This window comes from Stylophora pistillata, chromosome 9 (genome assembly GCF_964205215.1).
Source record: "Stylophora pistillata chromosome 9, jaStyPist1.2, whole genome shotgun sequence".
NCBI classification, from domain to species: domain Eukaryota; kingdom Metazoa; phylum Cnidaria; class Anthozoa; order Scleractinia; family Pocilloporidae; genus Stylophora; species Stylophora pistillata.
In genome coordinates, this window is record NC_142527.1 from 241827 (window position 1) to 259095 (window position 17269).

The 17269-nt window shown below is 37.9% G+C and overlaps 4 protein-coding genes across 4 annotated transcripts; all 4 read right to left on the minus strand.

Moving 5' to 3' along the window:
• Positions 1-329: 329 nt before the first annotated feature.
• Positions 330-6926, minus strand: LOC148722727 (uncharacterized). The gene is made up of 4 exons (XM_088733573.1): positions 6811-6926; positions 3961-4201; positions 1356-1412; positions 330-950 (listed from the first exon to the last, which is right to left on the minus strand). Exons 2-4 carry the CDS (start codon positions 4111-4113, stop codon positions 894-896), a joined length of 267 nt encoding a protein of 88 aa, XP_088589699.1. The 5' UTR covers positions 4114-4201; positions 6811-6926; the 3' UTR covers positions 330-893.
• A 1301-nt stretch (positions 6927-8227) lies between these two features.
• LOC111333963 (RYamide receptor-like) lies at positions 8228-10757 on the minus strand. The gene has a single exon (XM_022939630.2). The coding sequence runs from the start codon at positions 10668-10670 to the stop codon at positions 9630-9632; it is 1041 nt and encodes a 346-aa protein (XP_022795365.2). The 5' UTR covers positions 10671-10757; the 3' UTR covers positions 8228-9629.
• Positions 10758-12553: 1796 nt separating this feature from the next.
• Positions 12554-14783, minus strand: LOC111333972 (neuropeptide Y receptor type 2-like). Its single transcript, XM_022939638.2, has one exon. It carries the CDS (start codon positions 14488-14490, stop codon positions 13381-13383), a length of 1110 nt encoding a protein of 369 aa, XP_022795373.2. The 5' UTR covers positions 14491-14783; the 3' UTR covers positions 12554-13380.
• Positions 14784-14916: 133 nt separating this feature from the next.
• Positions 14917-17157, minus strand: LOC111333970 (substance-P receptor-like). The gene has a single exon (XM_022939637.2). It carries the CDS (start codon positions 16789-16791, stop codon positions 15751-15753), a length of 1041 nt encoding a protein of 346 aa, XP_022795372.1. The 5' UTR covers positions 16792-17157; the 3' UTR covers positions 14917-15750.
• Between the last annotated feature and the right edge of the window lie 112 nt (positions 17158-17269).

Consider the following 17269-nt stretch of genomic DNA (forward strand, 5'->3'; position numbering starts at 1 on the left):
TGACATCGTGTAAAGTTTTTTTCGGAACAAGTACAGCCATACCGTTTTCTAGCAGAGACAGTGTAAGAACAGCATGCAAACTGTGGCTTTCTCCGTTGCCTCGGTTTTTCTTTCACGAAGAGGTGATGAATCCTTACCGTTTTCCAATTGCAAGAAATATTTGATAAACGCTTTTCTGCTCGTCGATGCTTGGTCACTAAGCGAGATTTGGTCCAGGGTTATAGCATGCAAGCGCATAAAAACCCTTTTGAAGGCACCTGCGGCTGTCTAAATACTAATTTAAGTAACTGAAAAGTCATTACTGCGTTTTCACTCTATTCCCATAAGTTCTATAACACAAGGAAAAAACAGCCATTGTGTTTAAGCAGAAGCGAATATTGATCTGAAGTAGCAGTCGCTCAAAAAGGCCAACATTATGACATAAGCCACAGGCAGCCCAAGCTCACTGGTAGAAAAGCGGACTCTTACCGTGTTGCCCAACGTTTTATATTTATAAAGGTTTGTATGTGATGTTATCACTTTGTCTTAAAAGAGAGAAAAAAATGTCTTGTTTTGAAATAAAATGGACTTACCTTATTGCCTTGTTGATTTCTTTGTTGATTCCTAGTGTCTCAGGTCATTTTGAAGCGTTTTCGGCGAGTTAGCGCTATGTTGGTGTCAGAATAATTTTGAAGGAACGTCGAAGGTAATCGACGATGACATTGGTTCTATTTAACCTCGCTCCGTGATTAGTACAGGAAACTTGCGTCACCCCTAACCAATCAAAAGCAAAACTAAACTCCCATTGCGACATAGTCACTGTTGTAACCAAGCTTATCTAATACCACACGATCATGATTAAGATCTTATCAACGAATAAAACTCAGAAATTTCAAGTAACATAATGTTTATCTTTATTGACATATACATGGAGACACGTTCTTGAAATTACTCGAAAGTTTCTTGTAAACCTGTTAAAAAGAAAACAAAATCACAGTTGATTTTCAATTTCATTTTGTATTCGCAACCTTTTTACACAGTTTTCCGTCATTCATCCTGAATCATACTATTCGAGCTGGAATGTTTAGCAATTATTGTTTAATGTGGCTGAATCGATTCAGACCCAGAAAATGAGCGCCAGATTCCTATCGAATGTTATTAGATAATTTCCAAAAGCCGAATCACTAGCTTGCATATCTAGAATCGACAATGAATAACATGTATTTTTAGTTTAAATCCATCAATTGTTCAAGATCAAGGAATGCCAATGTTTTTTTTTTGGCTTAAAACCTCACGTTCTTAGGTTACTCATTCAGATTGCAACAAAATTTCTCTTAAAGAGGTTGTGACATATACTTTCATTCCATTTTACTTACCTTAGTGGCTCTATTTGTGATGCACCTCAACTGCCACGTTGCACTGGTCCGGTTTATCTTTGCAAAAAAACGGAAGGATGAAAGGTAAGGTTGCCAAAAATAAGAAATTCTCTTTGACGGTGTGGAGGACATTGGGGTCGTTTATGTCGCCATCAAAGAAGTAACCGAGATAGAAACCAAGAACAAACTTAAAAAAAAATTAATGCTAGATGGATTTGCTGTGACTGCAAATAAACGAAGAAATTGAAGTGAAAATCGACTCTGAAGCTGTTATTATTCGCGGTAAGGAAAATATTGACTTTCAGACTGAAGTAATGCCTTGTCGAGAAGCAAACAAAACCAATTGATCCCATTACAGTCTTCCAAATGACGCTGCAATCCAAAGCAGATACTCTACAAACTTCTAGGAGGATAGGGCTCACCATTCTCTTTACATACCTCCGCGACAAATTTTTTCAACCGAAAATGAAAGGATTGAGCGCTTGTGTCTACAATATTCGTCTGGGGCGGATCCAGTATTAAGTGTAGGGGGGTCCGGAGAATTGTCCGAGCGCATACTCACCCCGGAGATTTTGAAAATTAGGTCTTTGGAACATGATTTCCAGCATTTTGAGGAACAAGTTAAGGGGTTCGACCGAACCAGCCGAACCACATCGGATCCGCCTCAGTTCGTTTCTAGGCTTTGAAGACGGTCCACTTCGACTTTGATTCCTCTTTTCTCAAAGTTGACGTATTTATTTCTTCTTCAACCTTGCCACTCGCCAAATATTTTGAAAGCCTACTTTGTGGCAAATGTGTAGACTTTGGAACATAACTATCCAAGCTAAGTACTCCCCTTCTCCGGCACCTTATGATTCTCGAAACACGCGTTTGGGCGGCATTTCAAGTAAAACCTCTCTGAACCTTTGACAGCAGCCGAACATGGAGCACTTTCCCTACCTGAATATAATTCATCTTTAATGCATATTGGAAATAAAAAATGTGGAATACTTTTTTGAGGAATTAAAATGTCTTTCAGTGTTTTTTGATTAAGGTGGCTCGGACCAGTTTTCATCTTTTTGATGGTTTGCTTTGAAAGAATACAACAGAAAGACTGACCAAGCCCAGTTGAACACTTTTGCGGGGTTGAATTACATAATCATTGGTTATCCAAAAATAAGTGTCATTTCGTCACTAGCAGATTCCATGGCAACGCTTTCATAGGCTTATTCAGACGCATTTTTTAGCTTGTGGCTTCAATAATTCGAAAACTAACCCGGTGACCCCCTGATTTTTTTCAGTGATTGCTTTTGGCACTTGAAAAGGAAAATGCACAAAGATTTTTAAAAAATTATACGGAGCGGAATTTCAGAAAATCTACAAAAAGGGCAATTTTCACACATCGCAAATTTCCTTCCCTAGAATTTTCTAGTTTTTTTTCTGATGATTCCTTTCGACGTTATTATCATATTGGAACAATAAAAAGAAGGGGTCACCGGAGTTGTTTTCATACAATAGCTTTCGTGACTTTAGCAATTTCCACGCGCGCTCTCGCACATTTAAAAGTCTGGATCTCATGAGATAGATATTTGCTCATGATCTGTTATAGCTACCGCTGACAATTGCGTGTGCTCGCGCGTGCGCCCACGATCTGATGTTTACAGACGTTTACTGCTAAGAAATCATTAAACAGCTGTCAAAGACAGCCTCCCGGGCTCATCTTAAAAATCCTACACACGACTTCTGGCTATATCATATTATTTTCCTTTAAGTTTCAAAGTCTTCCTCCATTTCAGGTAGATTATCCTTCACTTGAGTTCTTCTTTTTTCGCCGTCGCAAGATTTCATATCGGTTGAATATTTCTTTTTTAGATGTGAAGTGAAGCAACCTTTACTTCTCCGAAAAGCGTCTTCTTTATCTTAGTTTCTATCTCCTGCATTCACAGTTGCCGCTGAACACATCAAATACAATCTCTTAGGTAAACTTCTCACATAAGTCGAAAAAAATCCACGCGCCGCCATCTTTGTTTGGAATTTTCATCTCTTGATCTCGCGCTTCTTTCGCACGTTTCTCTCGCGCGCGTCACGCAAGAGTGACCTGTTCCCCGCGCGAGGAAACTGGTACGAGCCACCTTAAATGGCGATCCCTGACCAATGTTGATACATTGGACGCGTGGGCCTAAGTACGGTTTATGGCCAGTTCCTGGAGGGAGGGCGCACTGCCGAAATGTCTATCGGGATCTTCAATCTAGGCTCCAAGCCTCTAACTGTCACTTAATATAATAAGATTTATATTCGACTTGTTATTGATCCTCCTTGAGTAAGATATGTCCCTAAGATATTTCGTATTGACGAGTAAAAAATATGAACAAGAGCTTTGGTTGTGAATATATGACTTGAATTAGTACCTGTTATAACCCTCTTTTATTGTATGAATTTTACCTATTCTCTGGGCGTCCTGACAATCTTGAAGATTTTGTGCTTGTCTGGTTTTGTACCCGCAGATGGCTCATTATGATAGATACATTCACCATCACAAATATTAACCTTCTCATGCGCTTACCAATTTAAAAGGTTTATAAAGTGCCCCAGAAACATTAAGTTGATCAATTCGCAATAAACTTACTTGAGTAATCAGGCCCCGGAGGTTGTTTGCTGAACGGAATGCTGGGAGTCCATAAAAATGCCATTTGCCACCTGAACAGTAGTACAGTGAAGGAGGACTGAAAGTGAAGTCGAACCCATTTTGACACATCACTGCACAAATTTTACTCTCCATTAACGGAGTTGTATACCAGAGCCACGTTTTGGGGAGGATCGAACAAGGAGCACGTCTCTCTTGTGGCCGAAAAAAAAATAGAAAAAACCTTTGAAGGAAAGAAGGCGCCCAACAATTGAAAAACCGCCCTGCTAGTCTGGTAGGTAAATATATCCTATTTTTTTAACCTTCTACTTTTGAATTATAGACATAATTTGATGACAGAATCATGTGATAATTTTGATATCGGTAATAGGTCCTATTGTGCCTCTTGTAGCTCTCCGTCATCTTCCCAGCTAGATATCGATTATTTATTTTGAATTTTGAGCATGAATGCGATAAATATTTCCCTTTTTCTTGGTTTCTTCCTCATCTGAATCCTTTATTTGCCTTTTTTTTATTACGCCTCTGAAACGTTGTCTCGTACTCTCGCAAAAATAGTAAATTAGTTGAAGTTTATCCTTGGGTTTCACCCACGTGACCAATACCTTAGCAACGGTTACTATCCGCCATCTTGGTGTCCCTCGAGCGTAAACAAACCGTATCTAACGAAGAGTTCATGTGAGAAAGAAGGGATGGTTTTATGTATTGTTGTTGGCTGTTCGAGCAAAAGTGGAAAGCATAAAGACTAAGGATTTTTTCGTATAATAATTTAATAATTTTATTATTTCTATGGCGCAAAATTCATTGGATATATGATTTAATGCGCTATACCTAAGATCATTACAAATCAAGGGGAAGAACAGGAGGAACTACAAGTTGTTGTATGGTTCGAGGCTTGCGGCTGTTGTAGATCCTCGATTTTTTGGTCGAGCTTTTCTTTGAGCTTCTTAGCCGATGAGAAATCGATGTCTTTAGCCCTCGCATACGGCACTTCATTGACATATGTCGGCGAAATCCATGAGCATTTTACCTGAGTGCAAGCAAGCTTGGGGTGTCACGAAAACTCACACCCCGAAAACTCAGACCTCAGACCCCGATAACTCAGACCCCTCGAAAATTCAAGAGATAAACTCGACTCATGATCACTCCTGGTAATGCCGCGTGTATTTTGACGTTTTGGGTCTTGATCCAACTGAAGCAGCAAAAACAAGGCCGCAAGTTGCACGTTTCGCAAAATCGTCCGATGGTTGAGCATTAAAACATTTTAGAGTGACACAAGACTTCATTTTGCTTAGATTTCCTCCATTTTTCCCGTTAATTTTGAGCTTTTCATTCACAGTTAACTGGATCAAATGCGCTCGCTCCAACACCAAAGTATTAAAATGTGGCGTGATGTTGACGAGCCGAAAGGGACATTCGTTTACTTTTTTGTACTTCGTCGCACAGATCCTTGTTGTCGCTCTGTTAAAATTCTTAAATATTTCGCGATAATAATGGATACAAACAGAGACTCGGCCCACCAGTCCCAAAACGAAGACAATTTTGCGACCCTTAGGCTAGATTTCTTAAATGAGGCAGAAAGAGAAAAACAACGGGAAAGAAGACTCGGCATCAGCGCCGTCACGATTCGCTTCACTGAAGAATAACTCTTGATATTGTTGTCCGTCTTTCGCGTCGGATTTGTTGCATTATTCCACCGGTTATGTTATAAAACAATTGTTTCATGCTTTATGCTATGCACTATCGAATTATGGAGCACTTTGGAAGCTTGGAGAACACTTCGAGGGATCTGAGTTTTCGGTGTCTGAGTTTTCGTGACACCCAGCGAGCTTGCCATGAATTCGAGTAGTTGCTCTAATATAAAATAAAACACTCGCGATATGTGAGCATGACTCAGCCAGTCCAGCTTTGCATCCAAAGCAATGGGCTGACAAAATAGTCCCATTGTTTTCGGAAATGACCCAAATGTTCACAAAAGGATCATTCATATGCTGTGAATGCCAAACTCGTGCTCTCACGACATACTTGCCGGCGATTACTTTGCCTACAACTGAGGTTACAAATCCCGACACCATTTGATTAAACGCCTCTAGACTCTTGAACGCCTTGAACTGCTTCTTGGTGTAGAAGCTGGTCTCAAGAACGAGGTAACTCAGCAAATCCGACACTTCCACAAGAGGCAAGCATTTTGGACTGAACTTCTCGGCTGTCACGCTTGCAGGGTCAACCGCGATGACCGAGATCTTTTGTAAACATCTTTCCTTCTAACTCTCTAAGCTTTCGGCATACTCAGAGAGCACTGGGATACCTTAAGATGAATGCCAGATACTTTTATCGCTTTTTTCTTTCTGGATATTCATGTAGTTGGCGAAATAATACGGCGATAAGAGAGAGGGCTTCACTATAGAAATCGACTAATTATGCATAAATTTGACACCCGAGGGACACCAACATGGCGGATACTAACTTCAGCAAAGCTTGTGACGTCACCTGAAACCCAAGAATAGATCTTCGGTTTGTAAAGGTATAACTCACACTTCGGTTACAGGCAGCACACTGCTACAAAAAAACAGATTGTCTCTGATACATGTTTATGTTAGGTGGCGGTTGTTGGTCTAAAACGATAGTGACAGCAAAATATAACTTGTGTAATTAGCGGTAACTCAGCATCTTATACGATGGCTTAACCCACAGATCTATAGCAACTCAAAACGTCCACAAACAGTTCAAAAACTGTATAAAATCTCTCGATAGCAAACTTTTTGTACAATAAGTCATGAATGCGCCTTTCCCATCTTCTTTATTCAAGACGATGAGAAGGCTGGGGCCACGTACCTGCTGATGCTATCGTAGGTAAAGCGAGAAGGACTTTCAAAATGAAAAAGTGAGAAATTATCTCGAACTGCTAGAGACTTCTCTCAGTGATATGATGCGGTAAGATCAGTTATCAAGCAAATTAAGACTTAAAGGTAAAGACGGTTGTTACGTGATGTTAAGGGGAACTATGGAATTATTTACGCAGCTGTCTTTGTCTGTTTTGGTCACAGGTGCGATTTTTCTGTCAATCCTTCAAATTAGCAGGGTAAAATAAAAGTCAAAGACAATAAATGAATTAACAATTGATGACTAAGTTTCACGTGTCACGTGCATGGTCAATTTCGCGAGAGTAGACTGAGACTTCTCGGATTATGCCTCATCCATTTTTGCAAAATTACAAACGCGTAAAATTGGAACTGGACAGTTAAGAGACGTTACTAAAATATTATTAATATTGGCAGAATCTGAAAGTAGTTAATGACCCAAATGTTGCATTTTTAGGCTAAATCAGTTGGTTGAACACAGGTGTAGTTGTTGACAAGGATAAATATGGGCTTAATCGTCTTCAAACGTTGAATACCGTTGAATACCGTTCACCTTTCCAAAAAATTATTCCGAAATAAGAAAAAAATGACTCTAACTTATGTCAGAATAAAAATAACGAGGCTTTATGGAAAATAGAGGGTTTCACTTACTTTGCCGGATTTTGTTGCTGAGACGTAAAAGGTGTATTAATATTTTTTCTTTTTTGAACAAAAAGATGTCATGATGCGTGTAAATTTAGAGCAATAGCAACTCGGGAGTGCTGATGTCTAGAACAATTAGCTTGAAAATCTTTTAAGGCTATTTTCTCTTGAAGATATCTTTTCAAGTATGACTCTAATTCTGCCAATAGATTAATTACAATTTTTATATTATCAGTCTCCTTTCTGTTCTGGCCGATCTCAATCGTGAAAATAAGAAAATTAAGGTAGAAAATGATTTTGTAACTGCGTAAACAACTCGAAGGCGCATACTCAGTACGCAGGATCTGTCGCACGTAATTTAACGCGATTCGCTGGTTGAGATAGAATGATGACGATGCAAGTAGATTGACAGCTTAGTAGTGTCACCTTTGGTGTCACCTTTTACGCTGGTGCATAACTTTTCCAATCAGATCAGAACAAATTTGAATTGTATAAAGCTGAGTCAAAACTAAGCTAGTCCCAAGAAGAAGGAAATTGTATTAAGAGTTCAAGTCGAAAAATAAAGAAGTACTGTTTGGGTGTTAGAGAAAAATCCTCTAACAAAGGGTAACACTTTGCATCTTATTAACAAGTTTCTTCGTTCAAAAGTTAACATTCCAGTGTTTTTAGCCAGGAGACCTGTTAAGGAAAGAGCCAAGGACGAAATGGGACTTTCTTCCTCCACGTAGGCCCCTTGTGTAACTGCACGATAGGAAGAATCGTCTCTTTTTATTTATCTCTGTAGTTCTACCGTTTTAACAAACTTTGTATTTCTGTTCCATTCTTTATCAATATTTTGTAGTCAGAGTAAACTTGAAACTAATGTACATGAATTTCGTTACATAACAACAAAATCAACAGAAAATTCAGAGAAGAATAGGCGCTCGCGAGTATCGCCCCTAGAAATACCGCGTGGTCTTATCTAATTTAAAATTCAGTGCGGAGATGAAAAGGCATAAGCTGTTTACACTCAGGGTCACCTTTAAGAAAGAGGTGTAGAAAGTGTTAAATTAAAATTTAAGAAATATGCCTGTATCGTGAATTTGACATAGAATTTGACCCAAAAAAAAAAACACCAGTTTGAGAATAGTCAAAAGTATAACAAGTAGAAATTTCCAGGAATTCCTGTGTGAGGTTAACTTTTACCAGAAAGATTTACTCTCTTTCTTAACTAGCAAATTGACATAATTAAAAACATAGCTTACCACAAAATACTATAACAAGTTCTAATCACCGCAAAAACTGAACATCTGCTTCCATGCCAAATTCACAACCCCGATAAGAAAAAGGTGAAAGAAATTGTACTTAGATGAGACCGTCAAAAGGAATAAGAAATAAGGCACGCTCTGCTGACCTGCCCGCTAAGCAAAATTATTCCGAAGAAAAAAGAGACAAAATACAACCTCAGAAACAGAACTGTCCCTTATCCTGGAATAAATTCGGGAATGTTTAAGAATGTGTTTGTAAATAGACCAGTTTTTAAATATAATTTTTTAGATTATCATTTGTCTAGTTATATTTAATGATTCTTAGATTATCTTTTGCATATTTTTTGCGTGATTCTTTAATATTGTAACTTTAGATATGTACTTTTATCAAGAGAGAATAAAGATTATAATTATTATTATTATTAAATAATGAACCTGCTTACTATAATTTTTTTGCGTCGAATGGCATAAAATAATGAAAACTCTCGGCTAGATTTCCATTTTGTCTTTAACAAATTACATACAGTAGTAAGTTGAGTTATATAAGCACTCTGATTGCTTCTCACTAATAATCGATTTATTATTATGATGATGATAATTATTGTTATTATTATTATTGTTTATTGAGGTCGTCTGCGATCTATTAAAGAACTAACGCAAGGCAGCATGGAATGTATTTGCTAACAAGGATCGTTTTCATTGAGACAATTCCGTGAAAATGCTGTATTAGAAATGTATCAAAGTTTCTTAATCTAAGGAATGGATTCTTCAGCCTCCTTTTGTGGCAGTCACCAATTAAAATGACAGGGCTTAATATTTAGATTTAACTAAAGATATTCGACAGTCCGCTGAATCCAAGTTCAGTTACTTTTTAAGTCCTCTCCACCCAGTAATTATCATTGAGTTAACACAGGTTGACAACATAGCGCCTCGCCAAAGTCTCTTTTACACAGTTGCGAAACCTCCTGTTGAAAACTACATAAATTATGGGATTAATGGCGCCATTTAAGAAAAGCATCGAAAGAGAAATGAAACGAAGGTGTGGATTTTCACTGAAGACTACAAAGAAGTCAAGTGCAATAGACAATTGCAGGGTTAGAATTGGCAAAGAACATGTATAAAATGCGACTAACAGAGTTATTAACATCTTGAAAATCTCTCGATTTCGCTTCTCTCTCAATTCTCGAGCTCTTTCACTTGCGTTGCTGGGGAATTTTCGACGCCAAACCTTGAATCCGATCGCTGCGTACAAAACGAGCATAGCAAGAAGGGTCGTGACTAGAATTAAGGCAAAACCTGCGTACGAAATTCGTTTGACTAGCATATTCTTGAGATTACACCTTGTGATGCTATCGTTGCTGATGAAATCCGCGAAATAGAACATCGGCGAAGCAAAGAGAGCTGGTACGAGCCATGTCAGAAAAATAATAAAGAAGCAGGCCTTCTTCGTGATAATTTTTCTGAAAGGAAAATACACCACACAAAGGCGATAAATTGCGATTGCCAAGATTGTCAGGTTCGCAGTTACCATGGTGATGACAGAAAAGAAAATATCCATCTTACAAAGTACTGTTCCAAAGCTCCCTTGTAGAATCCAGTGGCCGTTCAGCACAAGATGATTATACGCATGCGGGATATTTTGAATAGCGAAGAATATATCTGCCACAGAAATATTGGCAATAAATAAGCTGTTGGCATTCCTCATATGACTTCGTTTAAAGTTCTTTTTCACAACGAGTACAACCATAGCGTTTTCAAGCAGAGACACTGCAAGAACAAACATGCAAACTGTGGCTTTTGCCATGGCTTCGGTTTTTCTTTCATAAAGGGGCGATGAATTGCTAGCGTTTTCCATTTGCAAGAAATATATGATAAAAGCTTTTCTGCTCGTCGATGCTAGGTCAGTAAACGAGATTTGGTCAGGACTTAAAGGGTGCAAGCGCATAAAAACCCCTTTTAAGGGCACCTGCGGCTGTCTAAATATTAATTTACGTAACTGAAAAGTCACTACTGCGTGTTCACTTTATTTCCATAAGTTCTATAACACAAGGGAAGGACAGCCATTGTTTTTACGCAGAAGCGAATATTGATCTGGAGTAGCAGTCGCTCTAAAATGAGACTTTCTTTTGTTCGAGGTTCAGTTAATTAAGGGTACGTCAGAAAAGACAATAACTGCACACTGAACAGGAAGAAACTTAACCCGGCGCTTTGTATGACATGCTCTTCAGGAAAAATATAGAAAATTTACTGCGGACAGCATATTTTATCAGTGATAATGATAGAAATAGGAATTGGGAGGTTCTAAAGGATTGAAACCTTTTCTCGTATGGACGTGATCCAATGCAAGCTTTCCCGTTTGATGAGCTGCCACGTGTGACGTGTGTTCGCAGTTAATTATTTTTCATATTTATGGTTGGCGATATTACAAGGCAGGTTACAAAATTGAGGAGTAATTTTGTCTTATAACCTATTTTAGGCCACAGGAAGCTGGAAGAATATTTGAAGAAACATAGCGTGATACTTTCAGGAGCAACTTTCGGTGGTATGGTTAAAATTCAAGTCCAAGTTAATTTTAAAAGAAGACACTTGGAACAAAATGCATTAATCGACCAAAAAAAAAAAGAGGAAAATATTAAAATGACTAGAAAAGACTTCTCGATAACGGTAGAGTTTGCAGCTTGTATCTTAAGAAAAACGGAAGCTGGAGGGGCTAACGAATGTACGTACGTACTAACACAAGATAATCATTTTTCTTGAGAGCATAATTATTGCATGCAGAAACTCAGGGTTAAAAAAAAGAAAAGATAATTACAGCGTACATGCACTAAACAGTGAATACTAATAAAGGCTTTACGATGAAATAATTTCAAACTGGAGGATCTGACGGACACTGAATATCAGATGAATCGCAGCTGCTGTTAAGAGCAGAATTCTGTACTCGAGAGGGATTTCACACTGCCTTTGGAAGGTTGTTTTTAGGTAGCATTTCTAGCTAGACACCGGACACAGGTAACGCTTCCAGATGTAATCTACAAGTGCTTTTTACAATTGATAACATCAACTTCACCACCGTTTGCCTTTATTGTCATATCTTTCGGAAGGTAGTTGGGGAAAAGTCCTTTTAGAGGAAGTTTTGTACTTACGAATGTGATACCAACAGCACGTAACAGGAACAAGTCTGCCCTTTTGACCTTGCACACAATCATTGAAGATGAAAATCCTCGCAAGATAGCATCAAAATACACACAAAAAATTAAATGGAGAAAAGCCGTATTAGATAAACTTTTGCTCCTAGAAATGTGATAAAGCACGTAATCAGAACATTTCTACCCCTTTGAATTCGAACAGAATCATTTAAGGTGAAATTCCTCCCAAGATTGCATCTAAAAGCCCAAATCATAATGATTTATTATGAACTGAATCATTAAAACAAAGCAGTAAATAGATTTCAACATAACGTACTTGCTCAAAAGTTTAAATTCAAATGATCAAATTGGGTTTGTCAGCTGACCTAAGAAAAACTGTCTGTAACTGCCTTTAATTTAACTAACCATCTATCTTCAGTTGACGGATGAATCAGTTATTAAAAAAAGGAAATATTTCTTTTCAAGATTCCCCTTTTTAAAAACATTTAACATAATGTAATGCAGTTTCGCCCTCTGACGCTTTTATAAGAACACTTCTTTCCGGCCTTTTCTACAAGATTTCTATTCTGCTGAAATGATCGATTTTGTCGCTAAGCTAAATGATAAAGATCGACGGATAAAAAAGATGGAAATCACTTGGAAATAGCTTAAGAGCTCAAACCTCGTACTAATTTGAAAGAACTGAAGATGTCGACTAAAATAAATACCAGTTTTTAATTATCATGATCATTCTTACATGTTTTAATTTTTCATTTTTATGTGAACATAAATCATTGACATCGGCAGGTATGTCAACAACTTAAGGCTAGTTCTGAGCATAAATAATAGCAAAAAATCTTAAACTTATCTAAGTTAACTAGTTACAATTTTTTTTTCGGGTGGTCTAGTTAGTCCTCATATCTAGAAAACGAGTTTCTGTACAAACTAAAACCATTTTGACCAGAACCTTCCAATCACTCCTTAGCGCTGACCGAAAGGATCGCAGCTCCAGAAGCAAAATTACAAATTAAAAACACCTCGTTAAAGGCGTCTCCGCGTACAGAATTTGTTTTTCATAGAGGAGGGGGCACGAGAGATTCGACATGACAGAGTTTGTATTTGAACAATTCTTAGGGATGTCATAACGTAGGGCATCTTATAATTTTTCATCTCATCTCACACTTACTTGGTTTTATGCAGTTTTTGTTATTTAGTGAAGCTTAAATAATCCGCGGAAATGACAATTCAAGGTTAGCCTGTTTTCATTTTAATCAATTCTAACTTCTGATCCATTAATTCACCTACATATATATGGACAATATTGCGAATAGAGATTAAGGTTACGACAAGAAATGTCTGTGAAAAGTTTGACCACTGAATCGGAAATAACTTGAAGCATTTCATCTTTGCTTGATAATTGAAACAAGATAAATTAGCTGGCGAACCCCTAATTTCGGTGCACTATGATTCGAACCTTAATAACTTGAGTAATATTGCATTTTTCATGTTGTATGTACGTAGAGTTAGCATTTATAAGCGCGAGTCTTCACATGGAGTACTGCTGTAAACATAGGGCAAGTTTCTTTCAGTACTAAACTCCTTTTTGCCATTGTCTTGCCTTCTGTTGCTACATGATTGTAATATGATCGCTGAACTGGGTGATTTGCATGTAAATAAAGACTTGAATTCAAGGCGAATATCCGAGTTAAATATAGTATATATAACTGGATTTATTGCTCCATTACAAAGCATTAAGAACGCTGAAATTTTACTATAATACGAACCAAGTTTTGTGCTGAAGTTGAAGTGAAGAGAAAGCTGATAAATCCAAAATGGAATAAAAGAAATATAAAATACTAAAACTAAAGTCGCCAGAAGTTTCAAGGCTTTATTTTTCTTGGCTGGCTTCCTTCGCTGAACTTCGTAAAGTTGAATCCCCGGAACTGTTCGTAGCCATATCTTGATCAAAATAGCGGAGTAAAGAGTGAGTGTGACAATAAACCCGGCTGCCAGTAGCACAGTTTGAAAGATAAACCAGCGGACAACCTTTTCGCAATCGGTACAGACAGTACATATAACCTTTCCTTCAGGGTCCTCATCATCTTTCTCAAGGTGCGCAAAGGAAAACAACGGTGCACAATAAATACAACTTACTAGCCAAGTCGATAAGATTATAAAATATGCCCGTTTCGTAGAAATTAATGTCCTCAATGGGAAAAATATCGCCAAAAACGTCTCCACTGCGGTAGCTAAAATGGTCAGATTGGAGGTCAGTATTAAGAGCGCTGAGAAGAACATATCAAGTCGGCAAAGAAAATCTCCAAAACGGCCGTGAATTTGCCATGCACCCTCCAATATCAAGTGAGTGTAAATTATGGGGATATTCTCTACCGAAAACAGTAAGTCGGCCAGGGACAAGTTCATTATGAAAAAATGATGGACTTTTCTTCGTGACTTCCTCCCAATTTCTTTAAATGCCTTGATGACGACTGCATTTCCAGCCAGAGAGAGCAAAGCTGCAAAATAATAAGCAGATACTAGGAAAAACCTTCCAATTGCAAGCCCTGCAATCTGTGAGTTTCTATTTGGCTCAGATAATGTGGAGCAATCGCTCAAATTTGATGCATTCTCGGGATTCATTTTGCACTGTTTTAAACGACGATATCAGTGGTTCATCTGCTTAGAGGCGTCAGCTTTCAGATGTTTAAACAAAAGACATACGTACATGTTTAATTTAAATGAACATTTGAAAAAAGCCATTAGGTAAATTCCTTTTCGAGCCAATTTCTTGTCTATTGCTCGCACAACATTCGCTTTTGTAACATCGGGAGAATTTTTTTGTGTTGCGCCCCTATTCAAATCGTATTTCAGTTTTAATTGTAAATGAATATTTTCATTTCAAAATCGTTACTCACACAAAAGTAAAGAAACTGGTATTAGTGGTAATTACGACATTTTTTTAAAACGTATCCTTATTTGCACCCCTGTTCCCCGTGCCTTCCTCGTCCCTCCCTCCCCGAACAAACCAGGGCGATTGGACAACCGCAAATTAAAATCAGAAAACCGTCAAGCAAATGTCAATTTATTAATGAGCAAATGTCAAAGCCATTTCTAGCCGCTTTTAAAAGTATAAAAGACCAGAATCATTAAAATACTGAAAATGTATTTATTTTCGTTAGCATTTGTAAGGGGATATTAGGATCATGTTATCGATCGCAGGTGGATGCCGTTTGAAACAAAACCATAGACAGTTGAAACGACTCTTGTTATCAATAGATGTAAGGTGATAAGTCTTACAATCACCGTCTTACTATAAAGTTAACCACATCTGCGAATCAAAGACACTTTTTACTGCTCGAGCTTGTTGAGGTGTTTAGATTGTGTATAATTAACTTCTCAAGTATGGTTAGTCTTTGTCCTTTTCCTGGTTTTTTCCTCCTCCTTATCGTATATTGTCATCAGTTGTTGGCATTCAAGCTTTTCTGGCTGGCATTTTGAAGTTTTGAAGATGGCACATACACAGCTCATTTGTATGCACCTCACGAAAAAAACTAATTGAATAATTCTCGTTAAGTATAGAGTCCATTAGGTGATGTGTTTTAATGGGGCCACCTAAAATGGCAGAAACTCTCTTGACTACTTTGTCTCGATAGTTTAGGTGTGAAATTATTTTGATTTTTTTATAAGGTGACCGACGCTTTCCCATGGCAAATCTAGTAAGAAGTGTGAGGCGAACTTTGATAATCATGATACTGAGAGTGACTCTTCATTGACAGGTATCGATGACAAGTTAAATTTCTTTCCTGATTCATATGGTCAATTTGTTTTTATAGACAAGTTTACCACAGAAGTCACCGCTCAAGCTTGAGTTAGGAATTACTTGCTCCTCTGATTCTACTTTTACAACTGAGTCGAGGATCTTAGTCCATCATTTCCATCATCTGTGCTCCTCTTCCTTGCTGCAGCCTCAGTTTCCACAGAGTAAACAAAACCCCTAGAGCATTTGCATTGCAGCAGAGCCGCCTTGATCCCATCACGAAAGCTCTCGTTGAAAATGAGGTAAATGATGGGATTTATGGCACCGTTGGAGAAATACAAAAATAATGCAGTAAACCTGATATGGTTTATTCTAAACAATTCATAGAAATCAAGAAGAAAAGACACATGTAAACTAAGAATCGGTAAAGAACAGATGTAAAACACGACGATTAAAGTGATGAGCATCTTGAAAATATCGCGATTTCTTTTCAATCTGCGCTCGCGATTTCTTTGACTTGCATTGCCAGGAAATTTTCGACCCGAGAGCTTGAATCCAATGGCTGTGTACAACGCCAGAATGGTGACAAGCGTTGTGGCCAAAATTCCCGCCAAAACCATGTACCACGTTTTCAAAACCATTCTATCTTTGAGATTACAGGAGGTGACACCGCCTCTAATCACTAAGTCACCGTAGTACAGCATGGGTGAAGCGAAAATCGCGGGTATTAACCATGTTAGAAGTATGATTATAAAACAGATTCTTCGGGTAATGATTTTTTTGAGTGGAACGTACACAGCGAACATTCGATCCACAGCTATGGCAAGGATGGTAAGATTTGCAGTTACCATGGTTATGAAAGAGAAGAACATGTCGATCTTGCATAAAGCGATTCCAATCCATCCTTGAAGATTCCAACGTTCTTTTAGCAAATAGTTGTTGTAAGCATGGGGCGTGTTCTGTAGGGCGAACAGAATGTCGGCCACTGACATGTTCGCGATGAAAAAGCCGTTAGCTGTTCTCACACGGCTTCGATAGTTCTTTTTAAGAATCACTAGCACCAAACTGTTTTCAATTAAGGACGCGACAAGAACAAACATGCAAATTGTGGCCTTTGTGAGTCTTAATTCAAAACTGTCTCCCTGAGAGCTCTCAGTCAGTGAAGAGTTAGTGCTGTTTTCCATTCCGATATGAAGGTCAAAATTAAATCTCCGGTTCCTACCGTTCAGATATGTATTTCTTGGATTAATTCTTCGGAACAAACTTGTAGATGATGTCTTTGATTAAGTTTGTCGTCTTTGAAAATAACGTCACTTCATACTAATAATTTTAAAAACTGCATGCATCAACTTTGGCGTCAAATTGAACACCAAAGCAAATATCGATTCTGATGTAAATGTCAGATAAGCTTTTACATAAATTCAAATTAATTGCTTATCGTGTGGGAAGGATTCTGCTGACAGCTACAAAAACATGCCCGCGAAAGTCTTACAATGAAAAAAATGTCGATGAAATGGTTTACTTATAACGAGTAGAGCAGCCACTTCAGAAAAGAGATGATAAACATCTCAGATATGATTTTGTTGGTCAAAACACTACAGTTGCCAAGGTGGTACATTCTTAAATTAATTTGTATTGTTTGGGCAATCTATTGTTTCAGCT

Bases quoted from the DNA above. Each gene is read 5' to 3' on its own strand.
- LOC148722727 (XM_088733573.1), bottom strand. From the start codon at position 4,113: ATGGAGAGTAAAATTTGTGCAGTGATGTGTCAAAATGGGTTCGACTTC. The intron at 1,413-3,960 runs GTAAGTTTATTG...TTTTTTGCAAAG, and splicing joins TCCGGGGCCTGATTACTCAA to ATAAACCGGACCAGTGCAAC. The intron at 951-1,355 runs GTAAGTAAAATG...TCTTTTTAACAG, and splicing joins TCACAAATAGAGCCACTAAG to GTTTACAAGAAACTTTCGAG.
- LOC111333970 (XM_022939637.2), bottom strand. From the start codon at position 16,791: ATGGAAAACAGCACTAACTCTTCACTGACTGAGAGCTCTCAGGGAGAC.
- LOC111333972 (XM_022939638.2), bottom strand. From the start codon at position 14,490: ATGAATCCCGAGAATGCATCAAATTTGAGCGATTGCTCCACATTATCT.
- LOC111333963 (XM_022939630.2), bottom strand. From the start codon at position 10,670: ATGCGCTTGCACCCTTTAAGTCCTGACCAAATCTCGTTTACTGACCTA.